Genomic DNA, 14,059 nt, shown 5'->3' on the forward strand with positions numbered 1-14,059 from the left:
TTCACAAAACAGTAAAAGGATAAAAGGTGTGATCTGTCCTTCTTTAATATCTGTAACGGTTGTGAAGTTACTGTGGTGTAAGAGGAATAAAACACTCAGGGACGTGCTGCTTGAGGAAAATAATCAGTAACTCCGCTGCAGAACGCCGGCTCTTTACCTGTACGAACGCCACAGTGACCACAATGATGATGGCCTAAAGAGAGAAGAGCAGCGCGTTAATGACATGAAAGACAGACAGACAGACAGACAGACAGACAGACAGACAGAGATGGAGAAACAGATAGATAAAGAAATAGATAGATACAGATAAAGAGACAGAGAGGCAGATAGAGAGACAGATAAAGAGACAGAGAGGCAGATAGAGAGACAGATAAAGAGAGAGATACAGACAGAGATAAAGACAGACACAGAGAGAGAGACAGACAGACAGAGAGACAGACAGAGAGACGACAGAGAGAGAGGGAGAGATAGAGACAGAGGGAGAGATAGAGACAGAGGGAGAGACAGAGGGAGAGATAGAGACAGGGGGAGAGATAGAGACAGAGGGAGAGACAGAGGGAGAGATAGAGACAGAGGGAGAGATAGAGACAGAGGGAGAGACAGAGGGAGAGATAGAGACAGAGGGAGAGATAGAGACAGGGGGAGAGATAGAGACAGGGGGAGAGATAGAGACAGAGGGAGAGACAGAGGGAGAGATAGAGACAGAGGGAGAGATAGAGACAGAGGGAGAGATAGAGACAGAGGGAGAGATAGAGACAGGGGGAGAGACAGAGGGAGAGATAGAGACAGAGGGAGAGATAGAGACAGGGGGAGAGACAGAGGGAGAGATAGAGACAGAGGGAGAGACAGAGGGAGAGATAGAGACAGAGGGAGAGATAGAGACAGAGAGAGAGATAGAGACAGAGGGAGAGATAGAGACAGGGGGAGAGACAGAGGGAGAGATAGAGACAGAGGGAGAGACAGAGGGAGAGATAGAGACAGAGGGAGAGATAGAGACAGAGGGAGAGATAGAGACAGAGGGAGAGACAGAGGGAGAGATAGAGACAGAGGGAGAGATAGAGACAGGGGGAGAGACAGAGGGAGAGATAGAGACAGAGGGAGAGACAGAGGGAGAGATAGAGACAGAGGGAGAGATAGAGACAGGGGGAGAGATAGAGACAGGGGGAGAGATAGAGACAGACAGAGAGACAGACAGAGACAGAGGGAGAGACAGAGGGAGAGATAGAGACAGACAGAGAGATAGAGACAGAGGGAGAGACAGAGGGAGAGATAGAGACAGAGGGAGAGATAGAGACAGAGGGAGAGATAGAGACAGGGGGAGAGACAGAGGGAGAGATAGAGACAGAGGGAGAGATAGAGACAGGGGGAGAGACAGAGGGAGAGATAGAGACAGAGGGAGAGATAGAGACAGGGGGAGAGATAGAGACAGGGGGAGAGACAGAGGGAGAGATAGAGACAGGGGGAGAGACAGAGGGAGAGATAGAGACAGAGGGAGAGACAGAGGGAGAGATAGAGACAGAGGGAGAGACAGAGGGAGAGATAGAGACAGAGGGAGAGATAGAGACAGGGGGAGAGACAGAGGGAGAGATAGAGACAGACAGAGAGACAGACAGAGACAGAGGGAGAGACAGAGGGAGAGATAGAGACAGACAGAGAGATAGAGACAGAGGGAGAGACAGAGGGAGAGATAGAGACAGAGGGAGAGATAGAGACAGAGGGAGAGATAGAGACAGAGGGAGAGATAGAGACAGGGGGAGAGACAGAGGGAGAGATAGAGACAGAGGGAGAGATAGAGACAGAGGGAGAGATAGAGACAGGGGGAGAGACAGAGGGAGAGATAGAGACAGAGGGAGAGATAGAGACAGGGGGAGAGACAGAGACAGGGGGAGAGACAGAGGGAGAGATAGAGACAGGGGGAGAGATAGAGACAGGGGGAGAGACAGAGGGAGAGATAGAGACAGAGGGAGAGATAGAGACAGGGGGAGAGACAGAGGGAGAGATAGAGACAGGGGGAGAGATAGAGACAGAGGGAGAGATAGAGACAGAGGGAGAGATAGAGACAGGGGGAGAGATAGAGACAGGGGGAGAGACAGAGGGAGAGATAGAGACAGAGGGAGAGATAGAGACAGAGGGAGAGATAGAGACAGGGGGAGAGACAGAGGGAGAGATAGAGACAGAGGGAGAGATAGAGACAGAGGGAGAGATAGAGACAGGGGGAGAGACAGAGGGAGAGATAGAGACAGGGGGAGAGATAGAGACAGAGGGAGAGATAGAGACAGGGGGAGAGATAGAGACAGAGGGAGAGATAGAGACAGAGGGAGAGACAGAGGGAGAGACAGAGGGAGAGATAGAGACAGAGGGAGAGATAGAGACAGGGGGAGAGACAGAGGGAGAGATAGAGACAGAGGGAGAGACAGAGGGAGAGATAGAGACAGAGGGAGAGATAGAGACAGAGGGAGAGACAGAGGGAGAGATAGAGACAGAGGGAGAGATAGAGACAGGGGGAGAGACAGAGGGAGAGATAGAGACAGACAGAGAGACAGACAGAGACAGAGGGAGAGACAGAGGGAGAGATAGAGACAGACAGAGAGATAGAGACAGAGGGAGAGACAGAGGGAGAGATAGAGACAGAGGGAGAGATAGAGACAGAGGGAGAGATAGAGACAGGGGGAGAGACAGAGGGAGAGATAGAGACAGAGGGAGAGATAGAGACAGAGGGAGAGATAGAGACAGGGGGAGAGACAGAGGGAGAGATAGAGACAGAGGGAGAGATAGAGACAGGGGGAGAGACAGAGACAGGGGGAGAGACAGAGGGAGAGATAGAGACAGGGGGAGAGATAGAGACAGGGGGAGAGACAGAGGGAGAGATAGAGACAGAGGGAGAGATAGAGACAGGGGGAGAGACAGAGGGAGAGATAGAGACAGGGGGAGAGATAGAGACAGAGGGAGAGATAGAGACAGAGGGAGAGATAGAGACAGGGGGAGAGACAGAGGGAGAGATAGAGACAGAGGGAGAGATAGAGACAGGGGGAGAGACAGAGGGAGAGATAGAGACAGAGGGAGAGATAGAGACAGAGGGAGAGATAGAGACAGAGGGAGAGATAGAGACAGAGGGAGAGATAGAGACAGGGGGAGAGACAGAGGGAGAGATAGAGACAGAGGGAGAGATAGAGACAGGGGGAGAGACAGAGGGAGAGATAGAGACAGACAGAGAGACAGACAGAGACAGAGGGAGAGACAGAGGGAGAGATAGAGACAGACAGAGAGACAGACAGAGGGAGAGAGATAGAGAAATGGAGGTAAAGAATACACACCACGGTGATGCTGACGGCGTCATCAAACTGACGCATCACTACGCTGATCACCGCCGACGCCAGGAGTAACATGATGAGAGGATCTTTAAACTACACACACACACACACACCCTTGCATAAGTATTCACCCCTCCACTGAACATCTCCACATGGTGTAGAAATGAAATAAACTGGGATTCCATTTGTGATGTGAAATGTCTTTAAATATGAAAGCTGTTTATTCTGGTGTTAAAGGTGTAGAACAGTGTGGAGTGTGGAGGAGCGAGACGGGAACGAAACACCTTCAACACCACACACCGATCCATACACACATCCATACACACACTGAAACATACACACTGAAACATACACACATCCATACACACACTGAAACATACACACTGAAACATACACACTTATTAAAGGCTCCAGCTGCGATCACTGTAAAATTCTCACACACACACACACACCCCTACAGCTGCATGTAGAAACCAGCACAGGGTAAATCTGCAGATCTGTGTGTGTGTGTGTGTGTGTGTGTGTGTGTGTGTGTGTGTGTGTGTGTGTGTGTGTGTTTGTGTGTTTGTGGGGGGTTTGACCTCACCTGAGACAGGTATTTCTTCCAGAGCGGCTCGTCCTCGCTGATGTCGAACTCGTTCCAGCCGTGATACACTCTCCTCCTGCTCACCTCCGCATCAGAGAGACCAAACTGCAGGTCAGCCTGAAACACACACACACACACACACACACACACACACACACACACACACACACACACACACACACCCCTTTTAAAACACACGGAAACACAAAAATATACAACAAACTTCTGCGCCACAGTGTTGCCATGACGACCGATACATCTACTGACTCTACAGGTCAATACAACACAACATTTAACACAACAGATCATAACAATACTACACAACATAAAAAAAAACATTATTATATATACATATATATATATATAAACATAACCCTCGCAGGCCCTCGCACGCCCTCATACCTGCAGCACACACACCACTTCGTTGACAGGAAGTTCACTGGCTCTTTTGGATGTTAGTACCGGGACCATGGTCTCATCTTCACTCTGGGATTGACTCTCGGCAAGCTGAAATCACACACACACACACACACACACACACACACACACACACGACATTATAATGAGTGTGATTATTTTACTCGTGTCACACACTGACAGGTGGAGACGTGTTCAGTGTTTATGACGGCGTGACGTGTAAACGGCTCTTGACGTTCATCATCGTGTGTAAATATGGCGTAAAAAATAAACAATAAAACCGGATATTAAATTTTATATGAATTTTCTGTCTTACAGCCGGAGTGAAAGTCAGATGTGATGTCAGACAGAGCCCTCACGTCATCACAATAAAATAAAAATAAAACGGAAAATTACAAAATTACAAAAAGGAAGAAAGAACACAAGTTACAAACTTAGAAAAATACAAAAAAAAAGAAAAAGGAAAGAAAGAAATAAAAAGGTTAAAAAAAGAATTAAATAAATATGAGGACAGAATTAGAAAGAAAGAAAGAAAGAAACAATCAAAAAGTAAAAAATAGTTTTAAAAAGATGAAATAAAAAGAAATAAAAACACAGCACAAAAGCCTAAACGACAAAGAAAAAAAAATTAAAAATCCCTGTTCATGACCAGACAGGAAGTGACATCACACACAAGGATTCTGAGGTGAAATAGGAATAAAACTTTTCACTTTACGAGAAACGGGTCAATGAAATCCGAACGATTGGAATTGAATCTTTTGATCATAACCATTACATCGTTACTATAGCGATACGATCTGGTGGTCTAGCGAGTGTTAATATGACAGGGTGCATGCTGGGTAACGTGGTCGCATGGTGTTGTTAGCTACTGGGTGAAAAGACAAGTTCCACTCAGCGTTAATTTTACATCTCGGTGCTCTTTCACATTTTGTCACGAACCTTAAAGAGAAAAAAGAAAACCAACGTAACGACTAGAATCTGCTGCTGCACTCCGGAATCCTCCGTCTGCTTTTGTTCCTTTTGTTCTGAACATGAAAGCATTTAAATCACAGTGAAGAGGAGCAGCTGGAACCGGTCGGACCGGACCGCGCGTATTGTACAAACCTTTATCTAACACCAACACGTCTATAAAAAGTCGGCCGATCCTGCAGGGCCGCAAGATTAACATTCCGATGGACAATAACAACAATAACAATAAAAATACAAATAAAAGAGCAAAACCAGAAATGGCAACGAGGCGCTGCGCGTCAGAACACTGCCTTTATTCACCAGAAGCTTCTGAGATCAACCACAAGAACCTCACTGAAGAACCCTGAAGTCCTTCCTGTGGCACTGCAGCACACCTGAGAGATGTTTGGAGTCGGAGTCAGTTAATTAACTACACACACAGTATCTCACAAAACTGAGTTCACCCCTCACATCTTGTGTAAATATTTGACGATATCTTTTTATGTGACAACACTGAAGAAATGACACTGTGCTACAATGTAAAGTAGTGAGTGTACAGCTTGTGTAACAGTGTCAATTTGCTATCTGCTCAAAATAACTCAACACACAGCCATTAATGTCTAAACCGCTGGCAACAAAAGTGAGTACACGCCTAAGTGAAAATGTCCAAACTGGGCCCAAAGTGTCAATATTTTGTGTGGCCACCATTATTTTCCAGCGCTGCCTTAACCCTCTTGGACATGGAGTTCACCAGAGCTTCACAGGTTGCCACTGGAGTCCTCTTCCACTCCTCCATGACGACATCACGGAGCTGGTGGATGTTAGAGACCTTGTGCTCCTCCACCTTCTGTTTGAGGATGCCCCACAGATGCTCGATAGGGTTTAGGTCTGGACACATGCGTGGTCAGTCCATCACCCTCACCCCAGCTTCTTTAGCAAGGCAGTGGTCGTCTTGGAGGTGTGTTTGGGGTCGTTATCATGCTGGAATACTGCATACTGATCATGCTCTGCTATAGTATGTCACAGTACATGTTGGTATTCATGGTTCCCTCAATGAACTGTAGCTCCCCAGTGCCGGCAGCACTCATGCAGCTCCAGACCATGACACTCCCACCACCATGCTCGACTGTAGGCAAGACACACTTGTCTTTGTACTCCTCACCTGGTTGCCGCCACACACGCTTGACACCATCTGAACCAAATAAGTTTATCTTGGTCTCATCAGACCACAGGACATGGTTCCAGTAGTCCATGTCCATAGTCTGCTCGTCTTCAGCAAACTGTTTGTGGGCTTTCTTGTGCATCATCTTTAGAAGAGTCTTCCTTCTGGGACGACAGCCATGCAGACCAATTTGATGCAGTGTGCGGCGTATGGTCTGAGTACTGACAGGCTGACCCCCCACCCCTTCAACCTCTGCAGCAATGCTGGCAGCACTCATACGTCTATTTCCCAAACACAACTTCTGGATATGACGCTGAGAACGTGCACTCAACTTCTTTGGTGGACCATGGCGAGGCCTGTTCTGAGTGGAACCTGTCCTGTTAAACCGCTGTATGGTCTTGGCCACCGTGCTGCAGCTCAGTGTCAGGGTCTTGGCAATCTTCTTATAGCCTAGGCCATCTTTATGTAGAGCAACAACTCTTTTTTTCAGATCCTCATGGTAAAGAACTCTCTGAGGTGCCATGTTGAACTTCCAGTGACCAGTATGAGGGAGTGTGAGAGCGATGACACCAAATTTAACACACCTGCTCCCCATTCACACCTGAGACCTTGTAACACCAACAAGTCACATGACACCGGGGAGGGAAAATGGCTAACTGGTCCCAAATTGGACATTTTCACTTAGAGGTGTACTCACTTTTGTTGCCAGCGGTTTAGACATTAATGGCTGTGTGTTGAGTTATTTTGAGGGGACAGCAAATTGACACTGTTACACAAGCTGTACACTCACTACTTTACATTGTAGCACAGTGTCATTTCTTCAGTGTTGACACATGAAAAGATATAATCAAATATTTACAACAATGTGAGGGGTGAACTCACTTTTGTGAGATACTGTGTGTGTGTGTGTGTGTATATTTTATATATATATATATATATATATATATATATATATATATATAAAAGAGACACAGAACATCAGAGGTTTGAGGAATTTGCATAAAATAAATCTTTCCTGTTCGTGTCCTCGCAGGTCTTCATGATACACTGCCTGTGTGTGAATGCAGAGCTAAACCCTGAATATACATCGTGACACAAGTCTCACCTCACACACACACACCCCAACACACCCCAACACACGTTTTAAAAGTCTGTTAATATAACGTTAGCAAAATAAATGCATTTAATTTTTATATCCCAGAAACATATTCTCCGTTAGGGGAAACAAAGCTACAGGTGACAGGATTTATCCCATGGCTCAGCTCTACGCTCATTATACACCTCATCAGTACCGTTATTTTAGTGTGTGTATACTGAGCACACACCAAAATTCACATACAAACTCCACATATAGGACAAACGTCACACACACTGAAACGAGGTCAACAGACTCGTAGAGATGTCACCTGGTGATGTGGAAGAAAAAAAGGAGAGGAAAAAGAACAGCATCTACCTGTTTTACTCATCTTTCTCTCCTTTATACAACTCCTCCAGCACTGATTATCCATCTCACACACACACACACACACACACACTGACCTGGATAAGATGCTTTAGTTTGCACACGTGTGTGTGTGTGTGTGTGTGTGTGTGTGTGTGTGTCTGAGAGGATTCGGCATAATTAAAGGTGATGTAAGAGTTCAGAGTGAATTAAACCTTGTCGTGTTGTTCTGCACACACACACACACACATACACACACACACACACACACACACGCACTTAATCTAATGCTTAAAATTTGCATAACACAAATAATTAAATGTACACCACAGCGAGGATGAATTCTTGAATCTAATTGGTCAGAAGGTGTGTGTTATTTCTGTACAACGGCTCCGCCTCTTACAGTAATGCGCTCACACTAATACGTTATTGTTGCTATAGTAACAGCTCCTTCACAGAGACTCGTACAGTGAACGCCCAGCATAACCGAACACCAGTCGAGAACGGATATTTCATTTTTAAAAACAGTGTTGTTTAGCAAAGTAAAACGTGTAATTGTTGACAGGGTGACGTGCATTTATAGCTGACGTGTATTTATAGCTGACGTGTATTTATAGCTGACGTGTATTTATAGGTGACGTGTTTTTATAGCTGACGTGTATTTATAGGTGTGTAAGCGGTGTGGAATTGGTGACATTTATTTAACATTACAGAGTGTAAGTGTTAAGAAATAAAAGCAGCACTACTGTTGTTAGCGAACCTTTATACCGCGATCATGTCCCGTATGGTAGAAATGTCTCGTATCATTTTTTGTCGCGTCACGATAAAAGCGCTAGCTAAAAATAACTGTGCTGCTTTTAGACTTTTAACAGAAAAATGGAGTTTTATCGTGACGAAAGGGGAAAAAAATAAATAAACAAACAAAAACTGCCACGCGACGTGCACACTGTAAGCATCACACCGCTCTTCCTAGTAGCTAGTAGAGATCGCGATACTCCACGGGCGTAACCACGCGTTCTTGGGGAAGTATTGTGGGAGGAAATACCTCCAATATACCGTACAAAATATTTCCTATATGTCCCGCTTTAATGAACCCTGCCAACGGATCTGTCTTTTCTTCATCTATTCTATTTATTTCAGTCTATTCCTTTTTAATATATTTCCGTTTGTTAAGGACAATAAGTGTGTCCCCCCCCCCCTCCAGTTGTACACTTGGTTTCGCCCAAACTCAACACAAGTTGGTTGATATATGTGAGCAGCTCAGTCTGTAAGAAATGGAGACAGCAGCAAAGTGTAGAAAAGTGCAGCAGAGCATACGAGCTTTTTTTCAGACAGTCAGTAACTAGATTCCTAAATAGTAGGTGACCTTAGATTAGTATAGAAGCATCACACCATGGCTTGGTTTGTTCTTAAGAACGTCAGTTAACTGTTGATATTTACACACTCAGGAAGTAGGCTAGACTAACGTCAGGTCCAGTTTTTGACCATTAACGTTACACTCACCTGCAGATCCTCCCTCCGAGGTCGCTGTGAACCCTCACGCTGTGACAGACTGTTATACATGCGAGTGACAGTGAGGAAAGTTCCACAGCATTTCCTTCCTTTACACTACATTCGTCCTAAGGACGACTCAGTGATTTTACAGATATAAAACTCAGCATAATGCTGAGGTGTGCGAGCTTGGCACCGAGAGAGATGGAACTAATGTCTGAGTTGTGGCCATATTGTAGTTCTCCATTCAGAACCAGTGATGGCAGTTTGTCTTTAGATTTAAGAAAAGAAAACTCCAGGACCCTTTACATAGCGAACACTTCAGGTTTCCACTATATACTGTTGTACACTTATTACACAGCAAGCTAAACAGCATGATGACAGTAACATCATAAATGACACCAGGTACACAAACACAATATTCAGTTTATCAAATTAAAATGATCATCTGAGTCAGTCATTGCTCTTCTGGGGAAATAATGGCACCCGGTCACGATGCAGGCAGCACAGCTTGGAAGCATCCGTGGGGAAACTGTATTTACATAGTATATATAGTGATGAATTTAGTTTCACGGGTAGCCGTCCTTTCTGAGTCTGTTTAAAAGTCGTGATTGCGTGTTTAAATGTTAGCGCGTGTGGTTTGTCTGCACACATCTTAGCTCGCCTCTACTCGGTGTGGTAGGCTTCATGGTAGGTTGTGGAGCAGAGAATACATCTGCCCACAGGACGTAAACAGCACGCCACAATTTCCCCATGCTGTGGGAGCTTCTACCACTCAGACATCACCTGAATTCAAACGCTAACTGTAATCCTACAACTATGCTCTAAATATGCAAATTTTCAGTAGCAAACTTTGGATATGGGGGGGGCAGGGGGGGCTTGGACCCCCCTATGTCCATACCATGGTTACACCCTTGCTATATTCTATAAGGTTTAACTTGGCAAAAATACACACGTTCGTGTAACAAAATATAACAAAAACTAAACACCAGCGCTAATCTACGAGGGTGTACAAGCATCAGCATCCTGCATTAGCATCGTGTACACCTTCTAACCACCAGCTAACCACTCGGACTTTGGATACGACCTCATCGCCTACACGAGCGGCTTGAAACGACACGCCATGTCATCTGAACGTTTATCAGAACCTCGGACTGGTAAACATTATTAGAGCTGCAGGACAGAACCAATAAAGTGACCTAATTATCATTACACCGTGCCACAGAACGTGTATGTGGAACCTCTGAGATGCTCACAGAACGCAGGAATAACACGCTAATGAGTACCTTTATACTCACTTTAATAGACACACACACACACACACGCTTAGAACGCTTAACTTAGATTCTTCAGAAGTACCTCCGATGTAGAACTATCCAAAACGATTCCCCAGTTCAGTGGATCCCTCGGGTTCTACTTGGGATTCTTCTGATAGGGGAACGCTGTGTTGTAGGGTTCTATACACAATCTTTAACCATTTCCCTCAGAAGGACTAAAGCTTACAGTGTAGATCAATACTTACACAAAAATAAAAAGAAATTCATTAAAAACGAGTAAAAATTCAATGTAAAAATTTCAACTTTGAAAAACTTTTGATTAAACCTTTTTTTCCTGAAATGACGCGCAAATAAATTATTAAGCTTAAAAACACGTCTGAACGCCTAAATCAGCTACTTTTCGTCTAAGAACTGAAGAACCTTTAAGGGTTCTAGATGTTCTAATAGCGTAATCATGATACAGGATATCTCTCTACACCTCTATCTATCTAACTAGATTACTTTCCACGCTGAAAAACCCCAGCACAATGCTAGGAGAAGAGTGACGACGCTAATTTAATTTTCTTTAACAATGTTTCAGGAAAAAAAAAATCTGAATTTTTATTTTTTTTTTTGTCTTAATATCCAATCAGCTTCATTTTCGCATAACAGTGGAGTTAAAGTGTTAAAGAAAAATAAGAAGTACTGTAGTGTAATTTATCAGGATACTGATACTATACGACATCACCTCGGCTCTACGATCACACCGCCTGCTGAGTCAGTGAAGGAAATAGAATGTGGCTCCTAGCGCGTGAGTGTGTGTGTGTGTGTGTGTGTGTGTGTGTGTGTGTGTGTGTGTATGTATTAAATCCTAAAATTAACCAGCAACTTCCGATATGCGTAATACTTTTTACTTTTTCTGAAGAACTGACGACTGAATAAAGTCTAAACTCTTACCTGAGGGATACGAGTAACTCCTTCCTGCCTGCAGGTGAGAGTATTAATAAAACAACGCTAAAGCCCGACAGTCTGGAAATCTTACCATGATCGCGTCTCCGACTGGCCCGAGGAGCCTCTGAACACCAGGGATGGAAAAAAAGGAAAAAAAGGAGAAAATGTGTCGTTCTCCTGTGAGGAATGTGTGTGTGTGTGTGTGTGAGTGTGAGTGTCCGAGTGAGAGCGAGAGAGAGGTGAAGTCTCACAGTGAAGTGGTGTTCAGAGTGAGGTGAAAATAAAACTGAAATGTTCTACCAGTGAGCCTCTGAAGTAAACCACTGGACTGACTCCGGAGAAACATCCTGAGAGTGCGAGTGTGTGAGTGTGTTTGAGCGTGTGAGAGCGAGAGGAAGAAAAGTGTGTGTGTGTGGTTTTGTGAAGTGGGAGAGGCGAAGCTCAAACCCAAAGCAAACAGGAGCAGCAGAAAGAACAGTGCCGAGACGTGACTGACAAATACTTCCAGTGAAAAGCCACACCTGTCAGATTACCTGAGAGATAACATCGACCTGCTCGCTCACTCACTCACCTCTCTCCACCCCACCCCACCCCACTCACTCACTCACCTCTCTCCACTTACTCACTCACCCCATCTCTCTCCACTCCACCTCACTCCACCTCACCTCTCTCCACTCACCCCACTCCACTCACCCGACTCACTAACTCCACTCACTCACTCACCCCATCTCTCTCCACTCACCTCTCTCCACTCACCCCACCCCACTCACCTCTCTCCACCCCACCCCACCCCACTCACTCACTCACCTCTCTCCACTTACTCACTCACCCCATCTCTCTCCACTCCACCTCACTCCACCTCACCTCTCTCCACTCACCCCACTCCACTCACCCGACTCACTAACTCCACTCACTCACTCACCCCATCTCTCTCCACTCACCTCTCTCCACTCACCCCACCCCACTCACCTCTCTCCACCCCACTCCACTCACTCACCTCTCTCCACTTACTCACTCACCCCATCTCTCTCCACTCCACCTCACTCCACCTCACCTCTCTCCACTCACCCCACTCCACTCACCCGACTCACTAACTCCACTCACTCACTCACCCCATCTCTCTCCACTCCACCTCACTCCACCTCACCTCTCTCCACTCACCCCACTCCACTCACCCGACTCACTAACTCCACTCACTCACTCACCCCATCTCTCTCCACCCACCTCTCTCCACTCACCCCACCCCACTCACCTCTCTCCACCCCACTCCACTCACTCACCTCTCTCCACTTACTCACTCACCCCATCTCTCTCCACTCCACCTCACTCCACCTCACCTCTCTCCACTCACCCCACTCCACTCACCCGACTCACTAACTCCACTCACTCACTCACCCCATCTCTCTCCACTCCACCTCACTCCACCTCACCTCTCTCCACTCACCCCACTCCACTCACCCGACTCACTAACTCCACTCACTCACTCACCCCATCTCTCTCCACTCCACCTCACTCCACCTCACCTCTCTCCACTCACCCCACTCCACTCACCCGACTCACTAACTCCACTCACTCACTCACCCCATCTCTCTCCACTCACCTCTCTCCACTCACCCCACTCACCTCTCTCCACCCCACTCCACTCACTCCCTCACCCCATCTCTCTCCACTCCACCTCACTCCACCTCACCTCACTCCACCTCACCTCTCTCCACTCACCCCACTCCACTCACCCGACTCACTAACTCCACTCACTCACTCACCCCATCTCTCTCCACTCACCTCTCTCCACTCACCCCACCCCACTCACCTCTCTCCACCCCACTCCACTCACTCCCTCACCCCATCTCTCTCCACTCCACCTCACCTCTCTCCACTCACCCCACCCCACTCACCCGACTCACTAACTCCACTCCTTTCCACCTCACCTTACTCCACCTTACCCCACCCCACTCACTCACTCACTCCCACTCCGTTCCACTCCAACTCACTCCACTCCACTTACTCCCCTCACTCCCTCACCCCACCCACCACAGTTCTGCATCTCCGAGTCTCAAGATGGCGGTGGATTTCACTAAGAGGAAGTGTACCACTTGGGGTCAGACACATAGCACAGACATGCGTCTACAAGAGTCTACAAGAGCAACAAAACACACACACATACACATACACACACACACACACACACACACACACACACACACACACACACACACACACACACACACACACACACACAGGTTTGGGCAGACAAACAGCAGATGACAAACACTCTTTAAAGGTTATGTCTCTTTACAGTTTCCGGGTGGAGTGGAGTGGAGTGTGGTGGGGTGGGGTGTGGTGGGGTGGGGTGTTCACGGCACTGTGCTATTGTCGTCTCCTGAACTTCTCACAAAGGCTTAAAAAATGTCTAATTTTTTTTTTACAGTTACATTTATATATCACTTTTCTACACACTCAAAGCACTTTACATAGTAGGCGGGGGGGTGGGGGTGG

At 46.4% G+C, this 14,059-nt stretch overlaps 1 protein-coding gene across 2 annotated transcripts in view; it reads right to left on the reverse strand.

The window, feature by feature from the left end:
- atp2c1 (ATPase secretory pathway Ca2+ transporting 1) overlaps nt 1-14,059 on the reverse strand; it is a 37,915-nt gene that overhangs the window by 17,142 nt on the left and 6,714 nt on the right. Inside the window, exons 1-5 of one of the 2 annotated variants that reach the window (XM_053611499.1) lie at nt 11,655-12,138; nt 4,300-4,404; nt 3,898-4,014; nt 3,315-3,404; nt 158-193 (exon numbers count right to left, since the gene is read on the reverse strand). In XM_053611499.1, the coding sequence (XP_053467474.1) occupies nt 158-193; nt 3,315-3,404; nt 3,898-4,014; nt 4,300-4,404; nt 11,655-11,657 (351 nt within the window). In that variant the 5' untranslated portion in view covers nt 11,658-12,138. Of the gene's footprint in view, nt 1-157; nt 194-3,314; nt 3,405-3,897; nt 4,015-4,299; nt 4,405-11,654; nt 12,139-14,059 lie in introns of those variants that run through there. The other variant, XM_053611498.1, reaches the window with a different exon arrangement.

This window comes from Ictalurus furcatus, chromosome 23 (genome assembly GCF_023375685.1).
Source record: "Ictalurus furcatus strain D&B chromosome 23, Billie_1.0, whole genome shotgun sequence".
NCBI lineage: Eukaryota > Metazoa > Chordata > Actinopteri > Siluriformes > Ictaluridae > Ictalurus > Ictalurus furcatus.